Consider the following 21,705-nt stretch of genomic DNA (forward strand, 5'->3'; position numbering starts at 1 on the left):
GCATCATCAGACAGCACTCAGCACTCAATCTTAGAACCCATTAATTCAAATAGTAGAAGACCGAATAGCAGTAAAATTGTTTTCAAGTTGTTTATTTCTAATTTATTATTTCTGTTCTATATCTTTGTAATCACACTGAATGTATATTAAATGCTCTATGAAAGATGATAAGTGTTTGATTAAAATGTATTTTTTGGTAACATTACAATCGGATAACTAAAATGTAACACTATATTAACCAAGTCTATAGCCTAATTTAAGTAAACGGAAGCCAGCATATAATATTGTTGCGTGCGTACGGGTTCATTACGAAATAAATGCATAAGTCCGATGAAAAATGAACAAAAATTTATTATTATAACAACAAAATATGATTAAATATCCTCAAATAATCGTGCAGTATCACTATATATCACAGTAGTTATCTTTTAACTACTCAAACGTTCAATAGAACTTAATTCAAAACAGCTGAAGAAAGCTAATCCGCGAATTCGCTACAGTCAACAAGAGCAGTTTTCTAAACAACAACAAACTAAGTAACTACTACGAACTGAGAGGTTTTCCTCCTTTTATAAGATTTTAAAATCGCACGTGAGAATTTTCTAGTACTTTCTCGAAATCAAAAAGAGATATTTATTAAATGTTTAATGCACGCACTCTTGTATTTTCAATTTTTCCGGCTTAGCTTTCTTTTAATATTCGTCACGTGCTGCACTGCGCTGGAAATAAAACCATTTAATTTATAAATGAACTAACATTAGCTGTTTAAATACCAAATTCGTAACAATGTTGCAGGATGAAACTAATGGCATCAGCTTTAACTACTAAAACTTTAAAATAAGTTAACCGTATCAAAAATATCTGTCTCTTGATATTCTTCTATCCAGAAGTTCTCTCCAGAATTAAGAGATAAAGGCAATTTCATTTTATCAGTGTAAATGTCACTGATAAATTTAGACATCTCGAGTGCATGCAACAAGATCAAGTTTCAGTGCATTTCTTTTCTTGTTGGTCTAAGAGAGAAGGAAATTGCAGGCCATAATTTTAATTATGTTAGTAGTTGTAATACATGCAAAGTTTTAAAAAATTACAGTTTTATTATTGCATGAAATTTTTAGAAATGTTTATTTTTTTTTAACAGAAGGCAATATCACTTACTGATGCTGTTATCGAACCTCATCCATTATGGGAATACCCTTGCAAACCTCTCTCTGATGCTTTTAATCTTCTGAAATTTGATTATGCTACGGGTAATTGTCAGAACAAAGTGGAAGTTTGTGGAGAGCAACCTATTACAAGGTAAAATTCATTTCGTATGGTAAAAAGTTTAAAATTATAGTTACACTGAAGTAATTTTCTTTTTAATGTACGCAGCTCTTTGGGGAAGGGATGGAAATTTTAATCATTAACCTCTCACTGCATACTCTTTTTTTATCAAAATAGGTTCAAAAATTGCATATTTTTTTTATTACATATTTCAAATCTACATGTATTTTAGAGTTAAAATATACAAAAGTTTTTTTTGTAAAAGAGTTTTTTTTTTTTTTTTTTCCCTTCAATATAGAATTAGATCACAGAAAAAGGTTGTCAGAATACTGAAATTGAAGAATAATGATATAAAAGAAAAATTTTGAAAATTAATATTGGTTAAATTATGATTTATTTTATAAAATACAAAGGTAAAACATATATACTAACGAAAATATTTGCATAATGTAATACAGGGTTCGTACGGTCCTTAAGAGTCCTTAAAAGTCCCTAAATTTTTTGGAACCGATTTTTGGTCCTTAAAACTTACATTGAAAGAAATGTTTAATAAAGTAAACAAACAAATATTAAGCTTTTTTTTTTTTTTTTGTAAATTTTGATACCCTTTAGATCATAATTGTTCTTTATTTCATAAATTATGGTTTAATATTTTTAATTTTAGAATTTCTGCATGCCATCTTACGAGATTTAAACTGATGATCTATAATCCGGAATCGCCGAAGTCCTGACGAGTCCGGATTAACGACTTTTGACTGTATATGAGAGACTTTGAAGTTCCAGGAGTCGGAGTCAGTCATTCTTCCTACTGACTCCACAGCCTGGTATATCAGGGTTTGTACGGTCCTTAAGAGTCCTTAAAAAGTCCTTTGATTTTTGGTCCTTAAAAGTCCTTAATTTTGGCCAAAATCAGCAGAAGGTCCTTAATTTTAATCATTTGAAATTTTTGTCTGTTTTTATCACTGCCAGTTTAAGTGTGAATTAGCATTTTGGAGGAATATTTTTGGCGATTCACTGACATATATGGTTCTCTTTTGAATGGGTTTCACAAGTTATAATTTGTTTCTATTTCTAATATTTGTTTGAGATACTCGAGATGGGATACTCGAGTTTCTGTGAAACTCAAGTGAAACATAAGCATTTGGAAATTCATTTTTCCTAATAAAGAGCTCTTGAACAAGTTTTCGCTTTTGGAGATGTGAATTCTTTTATTAAACGGTTCTAAATTTGGCGACTTGTCAACATTTTGGCGATTTTAAGATATGTTTCTGTAGAAAATTTTTAATTCTGAGATCTGAAAATTTGTCGACGATTTTTTTTTAAAACATCATAACATGTAAATCTCATTAAAATAATAGTAACATATTGAAATTATATTTAAAAATAACATTAAAAATAAAACATTTTTATTTTTTGCTGTCATATTATATCTGTCATATGCTGTCAAGTTTCATTTTGGCAACTTTATTATACAATATTTTACAAGGCGTAATGCTATACAGCCTAATTTACGAAACAGCTTTTAGCAAAACAAAATTAGCTATGTAATTAATTAAAAATCTCTTCTTTTCAATTTTTTCGTAGTAAGCATTTTTTCTATGTAATTGTCTCATAATATTCAAAATTCTCAGAAAATGCATCAGTTTTCTCTATAAAATTAATTTTACACTTTTCCTTCCTTCCCCCCCCCTTCCCCAAAATATTTCTGTCTTTTTGCTGTTACAGAATTGGTAGGGATAATTTTTCTTTAGTATTTTAGACATTGCAGCTTGGAAAGTTTAGAAGGATTTGAAGGCAAGATTTATAGACCCACGATTCTAGAAGATTCGAGAAATATGTGACAAAATGAAAAATATCTCCATGGTATCAACACGTAATGGATGTATTTTACAAAAAGTTTGTGATAAATATCTGATTTTTTGGAGGTCTGGAAGAGTAATGAAAACATAATATTTGACTGTTTTACTCCTGATACTAGAATCTTTCTAATTTTTCTTAACATGTTTATCTTCCCTTTATTTTCTCTACTTTTCACTAGAAAAATGCTTCTAATCATAGAAAATATCAAAAATGCTTCTAATCTTATCATTTGGGCAGGCATTATAGAAAGGAATTTTTTATTAATAAAGAAATTGAAAACTTACAATTTAAAAGATTCATCTAATATGTCTTAATGCATCATACACAGAGAGGGCACTAGGGATTTTCCACAAATAGAATTCTTTTTCTACTTTTGAATTTAGTATTACTTATTGATGTAACAAAATTTTAAAAATTGAATAATAAATTATCATTTTTAAATGAAAAATATTACTGTGGTATCAAATTTACTTTTAACATAATTATTGTAATTTAAATCTCAAACTTATTATCAAATGTAATAAAGATATAATAAGACACTGTCTTTCTAAATATATAAAAAGCAATCTCTGTGGATCCTAAATTCTGCTGCCTAGTGCCTTTTTAAATTCTGCTTCCAATGTCTGCTCTAAATTCTAAGAGTTTTGCCATTTCTAGATTTTGTTGTTCCGTGTGTCACTAAATTCTAAACATTCTGCCACACCAGCTCTGTAACCGGCCTTTACCATATATATTTAATATTTTTTCTGAATATTCATATTACCAAAGAAATAAAATTAGCCACTTTTTCTGTATATTCTAAATGCATTTAGTGTTTTTTAGGATAAGAGAAATCCTTAATTAAATCCCAGAATTCTAAAATGAAAAGGAAACGTGTTGAAGAAAGAAACTGAATACATAAAGAAAATTATTCTTCAAAGATATGTGCAGTTATTATTATGTAAATTACTCAATTGTTTATGATTTCAGTCTTCACTATAATTTCCCATGTCTATTTCCTCAAATGATAGAGTTACTGAGCCAGATTAAATTTAAATTAAATTGTATAATCTTTGACCTCTAGTCCACATTTTGATTTTGAATTTGACTGCTCTTATTTAATTACGTCACCGTGAGCTGTAATTGATTTTGTTAGCATCAGAACATGCCTTTATGTTCTAAGTTCTTTTTAAATAAGAGATTCTTTTTTAAACCTTTGTCTGATATTGTAATTACTTTCAGACATAGGGGTAATTTGCTTCACGTTTGTCTTTTTTTGGTTTTGGACTATTTAACTTTTACCAGATCAAGTAAACCCTCATAGGTACATTGTGGAGAGGTTGATAAGTTGGGAGATAAACTAGCGAGAGCATTGGTTTGCATATTGAGACAAATCTCTCATTTTTAGAGAAGATGCTTAATATAAAGTATCCAAAATGTTTGGAAAGGCTTCAAATTAAAATGACGGATAAACATTTTGTTGAGTGTTGTTGTTACAAAACATTAATTTTTTGTAGCTTTTAATGTGTAATTAATCTAATATCGTTTAAGAATCAGTGTCATAAATTACATGTATTTTAAACTGTGCAATTTTATTAGATTTTGATTTTAATATTGCTTTTTTAACAAATATTGTTAAAAAATAAAATTTAATAGTGGCCATGTAAATGCATAATGACTAAGGTTACCTATTTACCTAATTTAATTATTTATAACTAACTGCTTACCCTTAAAAATTATCTCTACATATTAAAGCGAGTTATTGCCTTTCGTTAATACTCACTGTGGTCACAAGGTAAAACACAAAAATGTAGAAATTCAAGTAAAACTTATATTTTGCATCTAGTGAGACTTAAAATAATACAAAACAACTTATCACCTCTGGTTGCTTTAATGGCTTATTGGAACCTGAAAGTATATGAACTGGGTTGCAACCCCTGGAATTTTACACAAAGCTATGACACTAACTGCATCAAACAGAGCCTGACTAAATTTCAACACTTGCCAACCATGCCTTCATCAGGCCTTTCAGGGTTGTTCGAATCAGCATGTCTCTCTCTGGACAATCAGCAGCGGTGACAACATTCAGTCTTTTGTTATGAATCATGCTGATTATGATCGTACTTCTCATTTTAACTTATTCCACTTGAAATAAAATCTAATACCTGCTATTTACTAAACCTCTAAACTGACCAAGTATGTGACAAAATGAGATAAAAAAATCAGCATAAAGCTAACTATTAGTAAAACATAAATGTCATTTATCTTCTTTCAAATATGCACAACTATTATTAAGTGTAAAATATTTAATGCTACTTGTTAAATTGCCTGAAGTTTATTTTATTCTCAAACTTGTTAATAAAATCTAATACCTGCTATTTACTAAATTATGTTAATTAATTCATGTTTAGTAATAATGCATACTACTTAGGGATCTATTTTTTTTTTTTTTAGGATGGTATTACAAAAGTGAAATTCAGGCATAGAATAATATTTTTAATTGAATTTATCCAGTTCCCATTTGCTCATAGGTCCTTAATTTTTTCCATTAATGGTCCTTAAAAGTCCTTTAAAGTACTTAATTTCTGTGTGCAGAAGTGTGTACGAACCCTGTAATATTTTGCATATCAATTTTGCACCACTGTTGAACATTTTCAATAGAAACTGAATTTTCAGTTTCATCACTATCTGCAGAGGAACCCGAGAAATTCTCATCAGTTTCGCTATAACTATCTTCAATATACTTGAAATCAGAGTCAGAACTACTATCAGTGTCGGAAATATCGTCAGGAATATAGGTTATATCACTCACAAAACACTTCCTGCCAGACATCTTTGAGGTCTGAAAAGCGCACACAAAATGCTACATTACGTATTCTTGTATATTTGGCAGAAATGTGGACAATTAACACCGTCTGTTAGCCCACATCTAAATAAACAATTAAGCATCACAAAAAAGCCGAAAGGAAACCTTAAACGGGGAAAGAGTGGGTTGCACAGTTAAATAGACGGCAATGCATCCCCGCGGAAATTGCGGGTTGCACAAATCTTGCTACTTCTACATTGCCTGTGGAAATCGCGGGATGTGCAGCGAGAGTGTTCATAAATTTAAGATAAAATTTTGAAAAATAACATTTTTCTGAAGTATGCAGAGAACACTCTTTAAATTAATTGTTAAGGCCACATATTTTATTATTAAGTCTTATTTTTCCAACTCTTAATGGAGAAAAAATAAATTTTGCAAATTCACCATTTGAAGTTTTTATGAAAAAAAGCTACTTAGCAAAGATCAGCTTTGTACTGCACTTTTACAATTATAATTTTCCCCTTTTTGTCTTAACTTTGCTAAGATAGGAATAAATTCTAGACGTTTTTATTCCCTTATTTGTATTGCAAGACTGTCATAATTTTAAAATTAGGAAAGACAGGAAAGTTTTACACTAGCATATTTCTCTTCCTATTTGTCATCATATCTTTTCATAAAAGCAACAGCATTTGCCTGTTATCAACCCTGGTGATTAAGTGAGTTGTATAATCATCACATATTTCTCTTTACTTATTGTTTGTACAATCCATAAAGTTTTCTTCATCATGACTAAACTTATTTTAAAGTTGCTTCACAGAACTATTTCATTTTATAATTCAGCATTCAGTTTAAAATTGTTTTGTAGATATTATATTTTTAGTTAAAGAAAGGAAGCTAATTTAACTTGTTACCTGCTCTGACTAGGGTAAAACTGAGCTTCCCAATAAAACAGGTCTGGATTCATTCACTCCTGACACTAAGTGTTGAAGAACTTCTGCTGCAACTTTATTCTGCATGTGGGAAATCACTTTTCAAGCCTTTTCTGTTGGAGATTAAGATATGAGCTCTCCATCAAAGCAGAAATGGAATGATCCATATCCGGATTCATTCATTCCTGACAGTTTAAGTGTTGAAGAACTTCTGATTTGCATCTTTATTTTGCATGTGGGAAATCACTTTTCAAGCCTTTTCTATTGGATTAAGATATGAGCTCTCCATCAAAGCAGAAATGGATTGCTCCATTTCTTTCAATTCAATTGTAACAGACCTCTCATTTCCATCTTTAGCATCACACAGAGTTGGGTTTTTCCCGAAAGAAATATATTTCTTTCAGGAAAGAAATATATTTCTTTCAGGATAATAGAAGAAATGAGAAATAAAACTGGAAAAAGTTAACCCATGGGATGGTAAAAAGAATAATTTTATTGATAGTAGTTTAATGTATTTAATTCATTTCAATTTTTACTAATCCTACAAAAAAATGCAAAATAATGAAATGATTTTCCTAAAACAATTCAATGAAAAGTGTGATGGAATTCTTATTCATTTATTGATGCGACATTCCATTGATTTCCCCCCCCCAAACTTATTGACCAAGACACAGTTAAAGATTTTTATTTTTAAGTAATAGTTTATAAGCGATTTTTATTTTTAAGTAACAGTTTTTAGGGATATTTCAATGTTTTATTCCTCTAAGCAGCAAGGCCATAAATATACAATCTAGAATATTTTTTGTGATATCGATAACAATGTATATATACGTGCATATTAAAATGCGTCAAAGAAATTAAGGCAGTATATTAAAAGTACATAAATCCAGATATGAAATACCATCAGAGTTTTTACATTAAAATCAAAAAAATAATTTGTTCTCATAGTAGTTTTGGGAAATTTGTGCTTTCTTGCGAAAACCCTGGCTGCTCAGAGGGTTAAACATGTCACAATTTTACAGCATTTTGTTTTATTTCTTTATTTTGTCCAGTAGCTCCTCCTCTTTCTTTAACTGGTTGGTAGTCTTGGCAAAAGAAGTTTTCATAGAGTCTTTGAACAAGATTGCCATATGAACTCATTTAGAAAAAAAAAAAAAAAAAAAAAGGTGGGGGAAAAAATTGCAAAATGGGCTATATATTTGAAATTGCAAAATAGGTTTATAAATTCGAAATATCTGGTTGTAACAAAAGTTTTCCGCCAAAAAGCGCTCTTAATAAAGTTAGGGGGAAAACATAAAAAGTAGTAGTATCGTTAGTGCAGGCAGTAATCACCATCCAAATCTATGATTTTCTGCCAATATTTTGATAATTTTCAAAGCCTTCAGCCCAGATACTTGGTGGCCACAAGACCAAAAACAGATCAACCTCATTTCAGACATCCTATGAAGAATGGAAGATAGCACTAACAAGATGTAGCTGCAAGTGAGAAAAAAGGTAGAAGTCTGAAGGAGTGATGTTGTTGGGGCTATGTGGTGGGTGTTGCAAAAGGTCCCATTCTAGTCCTTATAGAGTCCAGCCGATGAATGCATATACATATGGTCTTGCATTATCAACAAATACATGGCATGATTATTTTTGTTAGTCAAATTGCACTTTGTGACGCTGTTGATGGGTTCACTGGGTGCAGACCAACCCCCTTTTCGTCCTTTGTTGTTGAAGTAAATCCGCTTTTCATCACAAATGACAATCCAGTCCAGAATTTTGTCTTTGCATTGATATTCAAGCAGACTGGTGTCATGCACATGTCTATCCTTATCTGCTTGAGTCAGCTCACATGGCAGTCAGCCCAGCGATTGAACTTGTATGCCAAGTTTATGCGATGCATAACATGACTAACAGACATGGCACTAAAGTCTAACTTCTTAGCAAGCTCTGGAGTGGTTGCATACTGATCTTCTTCCACAAGTTCTCTCCGGCGGGCCTCATCAATATCAGTAGGCCAGCCAAAGCACTTTGCTTCTTGAATATCATAGTCCTTGTTTTTAATTTTCAGTAACCAAACCTTCACAGAATCAAATGATACAACATTAGTACCTAAAGCTATACACATGATTTGGTAACATTCTGTAACTGACTTTTTGCAGCAGAACTGCAAGTAAATGATGGTTCTAATCTGGTAGCGTGATAGTTCCATTTCAGACACCTTGTACTCAATAATAATTTTTTTTTTCCCCCATTAAAACTCAGTACTTAAAATGTTCTGTTTTGCTTCTCTGCTTTTACGGCGATGCAGATTCTATTTTATATTTTTCTTTTTTTATTCAATTTTATTTCTTATTCTGTTTATATAATTATGTTATTTGCTATTTTTGTTATTGATATGAACTGAAATATATATAAGATATAGGCAATTTTGTTTCTGAGTGACCTTGGCAATTTCTTGCCAATTTGACTACTTTATGGAAGGTTCGTGAAAACACATTTTTCAAATCCTATGACCAATTCTTCCCGAAGTTACCAGATCTCCTGCTGCAGTGTATAAATACATGTTGTAGAGCTAAGGAGTTCAGTTGTAAAGCAATTGCAAATCAGCCGTTAGACTTCGTGATTAGCTGAACTACAAGTTAGAGTTTATCCTAAGGAACTTTACTGTTTATTTCCTGTAGTGAGGAGTTGCTGAATATCCAAGTTCTTCTTGTTATTTCCAAATTAAAATCCAAAGAAACTTACTCAGAAAAAAATCTTCCTGCTGTTTTTTTATAACTGTAGAAGAAACTTGCCAAACCTTCATGTGTTAAACTTGCATTTCTTTACCATATCACACACACTTGAATCATTGATACATGAAATGGCTTTGGAATAATATTTTATAATTTAGGCAGTCTTTTTTTTAAGACTCTGCATTAATCCAAATTTATTAAAAGAGGACTGCTGTTGTATTTTGTTTTTTCTTTGAGCTATGTATATGCTGTAAAGCTATCGGTAGTAGCAACAAATATTTAGATTGATGCTTCAATAAATGTTTTTAATAAAATTACATGTATAGTTTGCAAGATTAAATTTTTGTAAATTTCTTTTTAGTTCTGGAACGTGCAATGGTGTCGCTCTTTGGGCTGATTTCTATGTGGATGATACAATTTTGACAACTGGACCTGTTGAAGCTCTTAAACCAGACTGTCCCATTAGTTGGTACATGAATAGCCAGCAGGGAGTGTATTTCATTGACCCTTTGTCTGTGACAACTGGACACCATGTATTAAAATATAACATTTCAATTAACTTTAAAACTTTTGAATCTACTTTTACATTTGCTATTGAAGGAAGGGACACAGTGTAATATTCTAATTTGAATAGAGGTAAAACTTTCCTCTTGAATTTTGTTTTCTGTATTGTTGAAATACAAAAACTGAAAGAGTGTTATGAAATTTCCTATAAAGTTATATAGGTTATTTGAAAAAGGTAGCTATGAACTTCCACTTCCTCAATATTGATCTGATTTTCTCAAATAATGTGGTCTCAAGTTTCTCAAAATAATGTGGAGAATTTCATCTCTGTACTGTGGGAGGAGCAGTTTGTAAAAACATAAATAACTTTTTACATAAACCAAATAAAGGTTCCAATGGATGAAACGTTCATTATGCTTTAAATATTTAAAAAAGTAAAAAGTTTATGGATATTTAATTAAAGAAAAATTTTACTTATTTGGAATGATGTCACAAAATCTATGAGAGTAGTGTGCATAGTATTAAATATTTTAAATAAGGTCATGTTTATATAACGAGATGGCTTCATAACAGCGCCCCAATAAAGGTTATTTTCCTAATTGTTCTTAATAAGAATGCATTACATTTATATGTTGCATCATCCTTGCAAATGTTTATATTTTGACAAATACTAGCCAACTTGCATAAAGGCATCGAAACCTTCATGGTGGGCTATCCTTAAGCTGCAATCCATTTGCATAAATACAGTAAAATTTAATTAAAATTGGGCATGTAAAATGGAAAAAAAAAAAAAATACTGACATTAAACAAAGTAATGATAAAAAATTCTGTGAACTGCATTGCAAATTTACTGTGTACTTCTGTCTTTCATACTAATGAATTATTATTAATTATTAAAAAAGTAGCTTTGATTGGTGTACTGGATTTCTTTAAAGCCTTTCACATTAACAAAAATTTATCTTTAATTGTAAATGACATTACTTTCCATCATTTTCAAAATTCGAAGTCATAGCTTTTCACGCTTCATGTAGTTTTTCTTGATAGATGATGCTAAGTTTTTGTTTGTTTGTTATTTTTGTTCCACCTATTGATTTCTTAGTAAATTTCATTCTTTCTTTTCCCGCCATTGAAAAAAAAAAATCAGATTTACTCTGATCTAAGGTTTCTTTTCTAATTTTAAATGAAGCTTTAAGTTCAAATTGTGTGTGCATATTTTTGCTAAAATCAGGATTGCCATGGCACAATGATACTGAGTGCATTTGAGTTGTTTGATTTTATGGAATATTGGCTACCTGCAGTGCATAGATTTGTTAGAAATTTGCATTTCCTACTTACTTTAGCACTGAAAAATGACATGAGTGACACTTATGTGAGACTAGGTTAAGATGAGGTGTCTGGTTCGTTGATGTCTTTGGATCTTTTTCAGTTCCTTCGACTCCTATGTGGTGTACTTGGTTTCTGTTTTAGCGATCAACATTTCTTGACCATCCCAGTATGAAGAATGTACAGCCGTCTTGGTCATCTGATAAGATGCAGTAAATTCAATGTTGTTGCTTGTTTCCTATATGGAAGACTGAAAATTTTGATGGAGAGAGTTTTTAATCTCTTGACTATTTGCTAATGATATTGAGCTGAAAGTCCTCTCAAGGCACTGGTGGTCTTGAAGAGAGCACATGCTTGGATCCATCTTCTGGGTTGCTTTCATCAATATTATAATAAAGTTGGGCAAAAGTTTGTCACTTAAAATGTCCAAAGCATTGGCTAGCAGCCTTTACTACCTCTTGGCTGGTCATGATAAATTCATGGTCCCTATCGAGATCCTTTCAAATCAGAAGGATAAGAAACAAGAAAACTCTTTATTGTATTCTAGATGATATGAAACTATAGACATCCCTCTTTTTATATCTCTGATCCTATGAATTTATTTTCATAATATTTTGCACCTTACTTTAAGAATCCTAGGAAGTATGTATGTACATACATACATATTTGTGTGTGTAATTGTAATCAATATTGAAGAGAAAATTACTTAGCCACCTTTTTCAAGCACTCTGTGTGTGTTACTTATTTTTGAACTTTGGTAATAAGTGATTATAACAAAGAAATATATTATTTATTTTATACTTTTCAAGATAAATATTGTTTAATGCCAATAAAACTTTTCCATGAAATCTATTTCTAATTAACTAATTTTTATATACATTTTTTTCTTCTTTTCCATTCATGTTCAGTTAATATTAATCCATTTGGAAGATTTTACTTTAAACTTGAAGTCTAAACTGAACTTTTATGTTCTTTTTTAGTGGTATACCTGATAAATTTTGCATGCTGTATACATTTCATATTTTTATATTTACCTTTTTTTTTTCTGAATTTCATACATTTTTTGTACTGTTATGTATCACATTTTCTCGTGTTTTTCTCTTTTCTGAATTTCAAAATTTTTTTCCCTTTGCCTTTACTCGGGATATCCGTTTTAATGTATATTTTGTTAGATTCCATAATAATTTTAATGTTTTTGAATACTTCAAGATTTTGTGTATAAATTGTAAATATAAGCTTGCATGATTGTACAAGAATGGAAAATGTATATAAAAATGGAATGTTTGGATGTCAAATGGACAACATTCAGTTTTTATTTTATTTGGAATTAATTTCGATAGAAAAAGATGCTCATTGCCTACTGTAGGTCAACACAGTTCCCTTTCATCTGTAGCAAAGTTTATTTTTATTATGTGAAAACCATTGTGTGCCACCTTTTGAAGTGGATTGCTTCTTTTTTTTAATTGAAAGTAATGTCAAAATTAAATGCTTATGATATTTATATATGTACATATGAGAAGTTCAGCACTTTTTTAAAGCAGGCTTTTATTATGCCCTATTAAAATGATCTGAAATCTTTTCTTAAAGAATTTTGTGGTTGTTTATGTGAATAATTGTTTTCATATATATCAGTTTACTACCGTAAAACCTTTCATGTTGTACACTGTATTAATTCAATTTGCATTAGAAAATTACTCTACTGTAAATATTAATGCACTTCAGTTTAAAACTATATAAACAAACTTAAAAGACAGAAATTTATAAAATGATAAATATATGTTGTTTTAATATCAGAAAATTAAAATTGAAGTGTATAAAATGATTATTAGGTAACTGATGAACATTATATAGTACAAAGTCTGAAGTCCAGACTTTTCGATTCCAAATTTGCGATTTTTCCGGATAATAGATCATTAGTTTAAACCTAGTAAGATGGCATGTAGAAATTATAAAATATAAAATATGAAATCGCGATTTATGAAATAATGAAGTAGTTATGATCTAAATGTAATCTTTAGGTCTATGAGTATCATCAACAAAATCTATTTTTAGCATACGGAAAGAAATTTTTGATACATTATTATTAATTTTTGATACATTATTATTAATTTATTATTTTGGTAAATATTTCTTCAACAACATTTTTTAGCGCAATTGAAATCTGTAATCATCGCCAAGCATAATGTCAACATATAAGGTCACCACATTCCTTTATTATTCAAATGCTAACATAAAAAAATTGTTTAAGTATCGCCACATGCAGGGCTTAAATTGCGCCAGAGCCCACAGGAGCCTGGCTCCTGTACTTCTTAGTTTTGGGGATAATTTATAATTTTAGCCGGAGCGCACCGGAGCCCTAAATAAGAACTTTTTTATGTAACTGAACAATAATTTCAGTAGAAATTTTATCTTGAAAACTTTATTTTTACTAATAAAATTATATTGAAAATTGCTTATTAAATTCTAATTTATCTCTTTGCATTTTATTAAATTTTAATTATTTAATTACTTTAACCATTAATTATTTAATTATTTTAATAATGAATTATTTAATTTTTTATAATTGTTAATGATTTTATTAATCATCATATTTTCTATTTATTCTTGTTCCTCTTTCCTGAAGGTCTTCTATAGGGCTCCGGTACTTCTAATTTTTGAAATTAAGCCCTGGCTACATGAGTCATTACTCAAGTTGCCATGTTTGGATAAACATGCGGTAATGAAAGGAAAGTATAATAAATAATGATTCGCCAGGTTGGCGTCAGATCAATGATGTATCTATGTGGAATATTTCGGTTTGAGATGCGTGCCAAGCAAATATGCAGCAACGTACTGATCGTAAAAATTTATGCTAAAATGATTGTTTGTTCAATAACAAGGTATTTTATTTAGTGTCAAAGTGAAATTAAGAATCGGGACTCTCCAGATGTTTTATTATGCACTTAGGGGGGAAATCAAAAGAAAAATTTTGTGGTTTTGAGGTCCGGATTTTAGATCATTCCGGATAATGGACGTCCAGATTTCGGACTTTGTACTGTATTTAGTGTTATTTATCATAAAAACTATGCAACTGAAAAAATGTCATTATTGAAGATAATCTATTAAAATAAATAATCAAATAGTTTACTTTCTCTTGTTTTTATACTTAAATTATGTATTACTTGGGAAGAAAACATGCTTCATTCAAAAATTTATGATTTATTCTTGCATGGAAAATAATGCCAAAAAAAGTTATATTTTTATATGGAAGAATTTGTTTTTATGTTTGGTTTCCAGTAGGCAGTTATGTTATCTTAAGATAGAAAATTTTTCAAATCAGTATTCCTTCCCATTATATCCCATTATCAGGGACCAATTTACAAACCTGAAGGCTAGGAACAAAATGTCTAACAAAACCCCATCACCTCTAAGTTAGATCCATTTAGTATATATACAGATATTACTAATAGAAACTATATGATATATTTTGTGAGGCAAATAAATAATTCAACATTCTTTTTCATTTAAAATAATTTTAACAAATAATATTTTATCCTTTTCTAATTTTTTTATGGATTCAATTTATTATACATTATGTAAAATATATGCTTATACAATTTAACACAGAATAGTATTTTCTTATTAAGAAGACAAAAACCAATTAAATTATTGAGTATGTGAATAAATTGTACAATTAAATAATTCAGGTTTTACTTTCATTAAGAAACATTTTTTTTCTTGGTTTTTTCCCCAATAGAAATTTCATATCCATGCTTTAAAAATATGCAGTAACAATATCCCTTGCCAACAAGAGTGTGAGACAGTGGTATAATCTGATTTTTGAAGAAAGACATGAAAAACTAAAAGAAGAAACTTTAAAAATTAGTTCTTTCTAATTTTAAAATTTAGAATTTAAGAATGTATAAAATTTTGCACGTTTTAAATGATCAAAATCACAATAACAACCTTGTATTTAGCGTACATATATTAAAACACTCGATCGATTTAGAGGGCAGCTAAAGGTCCCTCTTCATCAGGAGAACAAAATTACTAGAAAGGGGAAAAAAAAAGAAGAAAAATAAAGCATCAGCAAAGGAGTCTCAGAAAATGTGGTCGTTATCAGCACCGCTCGTTGTCATAACTGGATTTTGAATCAGAGTTACACTGGCCGCCTACTTATACTGAGCCAGGCTATCTGATCAAACATATAATGCATAGACTAAAATGTAAAAAAAATAGGGAGTGAGGGGCAACTGCACCTTCATGCACCAAGTCTGAACCTCGAATGAACCTCATTCATTTGAGAAAAGTACGAAAATTTCTAATTTTTATATGACTAATACTGTTATGCAATCTTACTTGTGTAATACTTTCATGAGGTAGCTAACATTTATGTTGTATGAATAGAAAAAGCAGATTAAATTTGATGATTTAAAGCTTAATATTAAAAATTCATAAGCATATTTTAATATCAGTGCTAATATTACTTAAATTAAAAAATCAATTTATATAGCCCATGACAGTGAACATTTTTAATATCAAATGAGAAGAATTTGTAGTATTATGCACTTATAATTTTTTGTTTAAATGCATTCATTTCTAATTCATTATTTATGGCTTCTTACAATAATAACAGGAGTTTTCCTGTTATTTTCTTGACTGTGTGTGCAATAAAAGTGCTTCTTAGACTGAAGTAATTATATTTTCATCAAGAAAATATATTGTATTTATTTGTTCTCTATTTTCCTATTTCATTGGATAAAAGATGTCTACTACAATATAAAGAAATATTTTATCATTGAAAATTTCTAATTCTAGAAATTAATTTTATAATGCTTAAAACATTTGTCTAAACTTTCTGGTACTTTGGAAATAATATTTTTATCTATTTATATGTATACCAAAAAATAAATGTGTGTGTAAAATATATTGGTGAGGTATTCCCTCTTTTTTTGGTATTGCCAAGTAACTATTAAAGCTTTGTATCTGTTGCAAAAATTGCTATTGCTTTATTTCCTAAACTTTACTTTAGATGTTGATAAATAAATATATATATATATACTATGCTGTATTGATCCAGGGTTCCCATTTATCGCAAAAGTCATGGTCAGGGAAAATATTAGAAAGCCAAGGAAAATCAGAACTTTCTTCCACAGGGAAATAAAATTTCTTCTCTCAAATAATTAAAAAATTTGTTTTAAATAGTAACCAATAAGCAAAAGTTCCCTCTTTAAAAAAAATTAAAGGAGAGTAATTGTAAAGGAGAGTTTGTTAGCAGAAAGTATTTTATATATACTGTCTTTAGTTTCACAATCATAGCCATAGAACATACGACTTCCAATTATAAAAGTATTTGTCTCATTTAAGACAAATATTCATGCTTAGGCATTTCTCATTTTGAAAAAATAGCAAAACCTAACTTTTTAGTCTCCCAATCTCTACAGTTATATTTAGGAAAATTTTATAATCATTATAAAAAAAATATAGAAGGTATGACAAAAAATTAACCGAGATATTTATTTCAAAATTTAGGATTTCTGACTTTGTTATCAACCTGCCTTAAGGAGTTGCTTAATAAACAAATCAAAATAGTTTTAAGTTGATTTTTTTCCTTTAAATGTCATTCTATGATATTCTTTCATAATTTACTCAGGTGAAATATTTTTTAATTAATATTTTTGTTACCACTGTTAAGCAAAAAAAAAAAAAAAAATTTCATAGAAGTAATTTATCAGTTTTCAAAATCTAAACATTTGCATATTCCTTTGTTTTTGCATAATTTAGTAATCATACAAAAATTCATTAAAATACAAATATTAATTTATACACATATTATGTGTTGGCTGTTTGCCAATACTGGAGTCTCATTTTTTTTAGAACATGACAAGAATTATGTAATATTCAATGAATAAAATATTTAACTTTTTGAAAAAAAAATTATTGATCAATACCTTTCATAGTAATCTTCATAGAAATGCTTATCACTTGACCTATTAGCATTGGAAACCTCTTTCTAAACTGATATTTTTAATTACAAAAATTTAGCTTTTAAGTTTGTGTACAGCACCTGAATATGATTTTAAATTTTAAAAATAAATATATTGGTCAATTTTTATAATATGGAAGTTGCACTTTTTTATAATGAATAAATCTTTTCTAAATAAATATAGGTATAGTAAGACCACATAAAAAGTTTTGTAATTTTTATAAAATTGATTTCTTTGAAATTGTCAAAACATAAATATTTGTATCATTAAAACATTTTTTAAATATATTGTCAACCACTGCAGAAAATAAAGGCCGCATTAGTGTTTGTTTGTTGTTGTGTAGACAGTATGCATGATTTTGGCAATCCTGTAATTCTTCTATCCATCTTTTGTTAATGAGCTATTTTTCACTTTCCCTTAGAAACATAACAGTTCTGTCTCCCATGTCTCTAGAAATCCCATTACTCTTTTAAAATTAATAGTATAATTAAGAAATTAGTACATTCTGTTGTTTTATATTATAAATAATTATATTAAAATTTTCTTCATTCAGTGTAATTCTTGAGTGTACAGTTTTATTTGGAAACAGAACAGAAGTAAATGCTTTTATAAATTATATATTCTTATATTTTATTTTCCAGAATGGGTAGTTTTTTTCTATATTTGATATTTATTTTTAAAAGCTATCTGCTTTTTTGAAATGGTTTAGATACATATTTCCTATATATGTTTAATTTCATTCATAATAATAAGTAATGTAAATCAGATTTTATAATAGTTTTATTTGTTATATTTTATAGTAAATGCATAACATTATTCATACTTAATGTGTTAAGCACTTAATGATGTTTGATCAGGGAAATTAAAAGCTGAATTTTAGTAGGAGCCCTGTGATCTGTATGTTTTAATGAAAAGATTTCAAAAACGTTTGTTGATAAAAAGTGATTTGTGCACTGTAAAGAAAAAATATTTTTGTGGTGAAGTGATTGCATATATTTATTATCATTGTATATTTGACCATGAATCTGTATGCTATGTGTTGTCATTCAATAAACAACTTCGTCTCTTTTCTTGCATACTAATATTTTTTTTAATATTCCATTCTGATTAATATGAAACTTAACTGTATAATATGCATATAATTTCATAAGAAAATAGCAATTGTTACAAATATACCATTATCTGTAAATCAGTCACTGGTTCTGAAACCTGATAAATATATGTAATAATTACCCAAAATACAGACTTATTAAAAAAGATGGACCTAATTCAATTACTATGTATTTCATGAAGTATAAATTGGATATGAATATTCTATGTACCGAAGGAAAGAGGAAGTTCAAAGTTTTGTTTGCAGTTTGTTAAAGTTTTGTTCCATCTTAGTTGGCACTGTGATAGATGCATAAATGGCCATAGGGTACTAACGCCAATAGGCAGGCATTTCATTTCACCAATTAGTTGTAAGATGGCTACAATGCAGTATAAGTTTTTCTGTGTTCTCGAGTTTGCAAGAAATGAGTCAGCAGTTACAGTCCAGCAGGCATTTCGTCTCTGATTCAGCATTAACTCACTAATTAGGAAAAGCATCAAACATTGGTTTATGCAATTTCGGGAAACTATCGATAGATGTCTCTGCAAAGGAAAAAGCCAAGGACAGTGCCAGATGAATAGAAGACAGTTTTGTGCATAGTCCTAAGAAAGTCACAGGGGTGTTTGTAGGACCTCAAAAAATACCCTGAAACTTTTACAGACTTACTACCGACATTTTGGAGTTTCGAGAAGGGGGGGGGAAGAGAAATGAAAAATTACAATTATGAAGTATTGAATGACCTAATTATAAAAGTTCAATGAATTACCTTTTTTGCAAAATTAATAACCATAAATTTTCAAACATATAAACTACTACATTTTATGTAAACATTTTAAATTACCTGAATTAATTCTTTTAAAAAAAATTATCTAATTTCTGCTGCTTTTTTTTTTTTTTTTTATTTTCTGATGTTTGTGGGCTTGTCTTTCTTTTGTGGTGAACTTCATAATTGCAGGAAGGTTGACTTTTATTTTCCTCATTTACAGTTGAAGAAATTTCCTCAAGAACTGCACATGCAGAGGTAGGAGCAGTTTGCTTTTCTGCTAATGTAGAAGGCTTTTCAGAGACTTTTATAGGTGACTCATCTGAAATACATGTTTTTAAGTCCTCTTGATATGTTTTCCAACTTCTATTCATATTCAGTAAGAGATCTTTGTGAATTGGATCAGTCATTGGATTTTTTTAGCTATATTTTTCACATGAGGTTTCTTTAGAAGCCATTAAATCATATTTAATATGCTGCACTGCATCTAGGGAATCAATCTTAAGAGAGGTTCTCTAGTCAGTGACAAGTGTATCCATTAAGTTGAATGCACTTTCCACTAATGGGCCATAGAAGCATCTAAGGCAGGCTTTGACCAATTTAGCCCATGTAGGATACTTATAATCATTTGTGAAATCATCTTTTAAATTAAAAACTTTAGACCAATATTTATCAATTGTACACTTGACTTGATTTCCCACTTTCATCAGATGTGTAGAGCATTTCTTTGGTGATATCAATATCACTCTGGTATAACCTTATTTCAGCTTCTACTTTTGACTTTTCATTATCACTAAAAATATGGGACATAAAAGATGATAATTTTCCAAAAGCTAATATATTGTACTGGTTTTACCTCTTAGCTCTGGATCTAATGCTGTAAAACTAATTAGATATAAATTTTTAAGGGGTAATTTCTGTTTCATATGCTGTGCTGTATTAGTATAAGCTTTCATCAGAGAAATTTGGAATTCTTTTGCTATTGGATGATTTTTTGATAATTTCTTCAGGAGAGTGGAAGCTTCTGCACCAGTAAATATTACTTTGCTAGGTAGATGGAATTCTGGATTCGTGACATCAACCTTTAATAAATCATTATAAGATGTGCACTCTATATTTTCTGGCTTCATAAAAAAAAGAGAAAAATTTTGCCATCAATTTATAAATACTGGAATGTATTAAATGAAGCATTTTTTTTTTTTTTTTGTTTCAAATAATTTAATATATGTGTTGAACTCTGGTAATACTGCTGAATATAATGCCATATGCAATAAAGTTTTGTTTTGCATAACAAATAACCCATTTAGTATTCTTTTTTTCCGAGCTAAAGCATCCTTTGTGAGTTGTTGGGAATGCAAGCAAGAATACACCCCTTCAACAATTTTTTTCTGAGCTGCAGAAATATTCCTTTTATTGTATACAGTTTCAACATAAGAAAAATAATCCCCTTTATCAGTTTTATCCAAGTAGTGAAAATAAAATGCAATAAGAGCATCCCACAGATCTTTGATTCTTTCTAAAACACATAAAATGTACACCCACCTATGGTCTGGTCTCTTCAAGGGCTTAAGTTTTTTAATGGCAAGGGATTCACAGATTTTGAAAAAATTTTCTCTTTTACTGCAGCTTTTCATATCAAAATAGATGTCATCAAACAAATCTTCTAAGTATCTATCAAAACATGAAGCAAATTTTTTTGCACAGTTATTAGCTGTGTGACATGTGTCACCATCAATATCTAATAAGTGGGGTGCTTTGTTTGATCGTAGTCTGGTTTCAATACCCTTTTTTTTTTCCACGCATGGTGTTACACGAGTCCATTAATACACTAATTAAGTTTGCCCATGGAATATTATTATCTTCAATAGTATTAACAACTGCTTTAAAAACAGCTTCTGAATTGCAAGATTCCATCTTTAGAGATGCAAAATGATGAACTACAACTTCATTTTGATTGTTGTCATAAAACTGCACCAATATTGCCAGTATACTTTCTTGAGCATTGCTAGTACTTTCATCCAAATTTAGAGAAAATGGAGTCTCCTTTAAAGTTTTAATGATATTTTCCTTAATAGTTTTTGCAAGCTCGTATTTCATCTTGTAACATGCAGTAGTCCTGGACATTTCCAACGAGTTTAGTGCCGTCTGATCGCGGCTCAACTGTTTGCAGAGTTCAATTAAATTGGGAGCTACATTGAAAGAAGGAGAATTCTCGGCGATAAATGAAGTTATTAATACCTCTTGGCGTGCTTTTCTTGTCACTATATCCAATGGCCGAGCATCAGTCTCCAGTAAGTCATCAGTATTTTTTTAATTAGCATAATTACTTAAAGTCATTGAATGTCTAATGCACTTTGAATATTTTATGTGTGTCACAGTTTTAGAATGATTTGTGAAAGCCTTGAATCCTTCCCCACCATACTTCAGCAGCGAGTTACAAAAAACACAATATGCTTGTCCAGCAACATTTATTTTCTTGCACAATGTGCCGATGGTATC

The 21,705-nt window shown here is 29.6% G+C and overlaps 1 protein-coding gene across 1 annotated transcript in view; it reads left to right on the plus strand.

Annotated features, from left to right (window-relative positions):
• Positions 1-18,423, plus strand: part of Art7 (arginine methyltransferase 7) — a 98,766-nt gene extending 80,343 nt beyond the window's left edge. The window contains exons 13-14 of the mRNA XM_035352940.2: positions 1,142-1,299; positions 9,922-18,423. Of these exons, the coding sequence (XP_035208831.1) occupies positions 1,142-1,299; positions 9,922-10,177 (414 nt within the window). The 3' untranslated portion in view covers positions 10,178-18,423. The remainder of the gene's footprint in view (positions 1-1,141; positions 1,300-9,921) is intronic.
• Positions 18,424-21,705: the final 3,282 nt, after the last annotated feature.

Source organism: Stegodyphus dumicola, chromosome 8, assembly GCF_044657685.1.
Source record: "Stegodyphus dumicola isolate Sdum_Otavi_A_Nest chromosome 8, ASM4465768v1".
Taxonomy (NCBI): Eukaryota; Metazoa; Arthropoda; class Arachnida; order Araneae; family Eresidae; genus Stegodyphus; species Stegodyphus dumicola.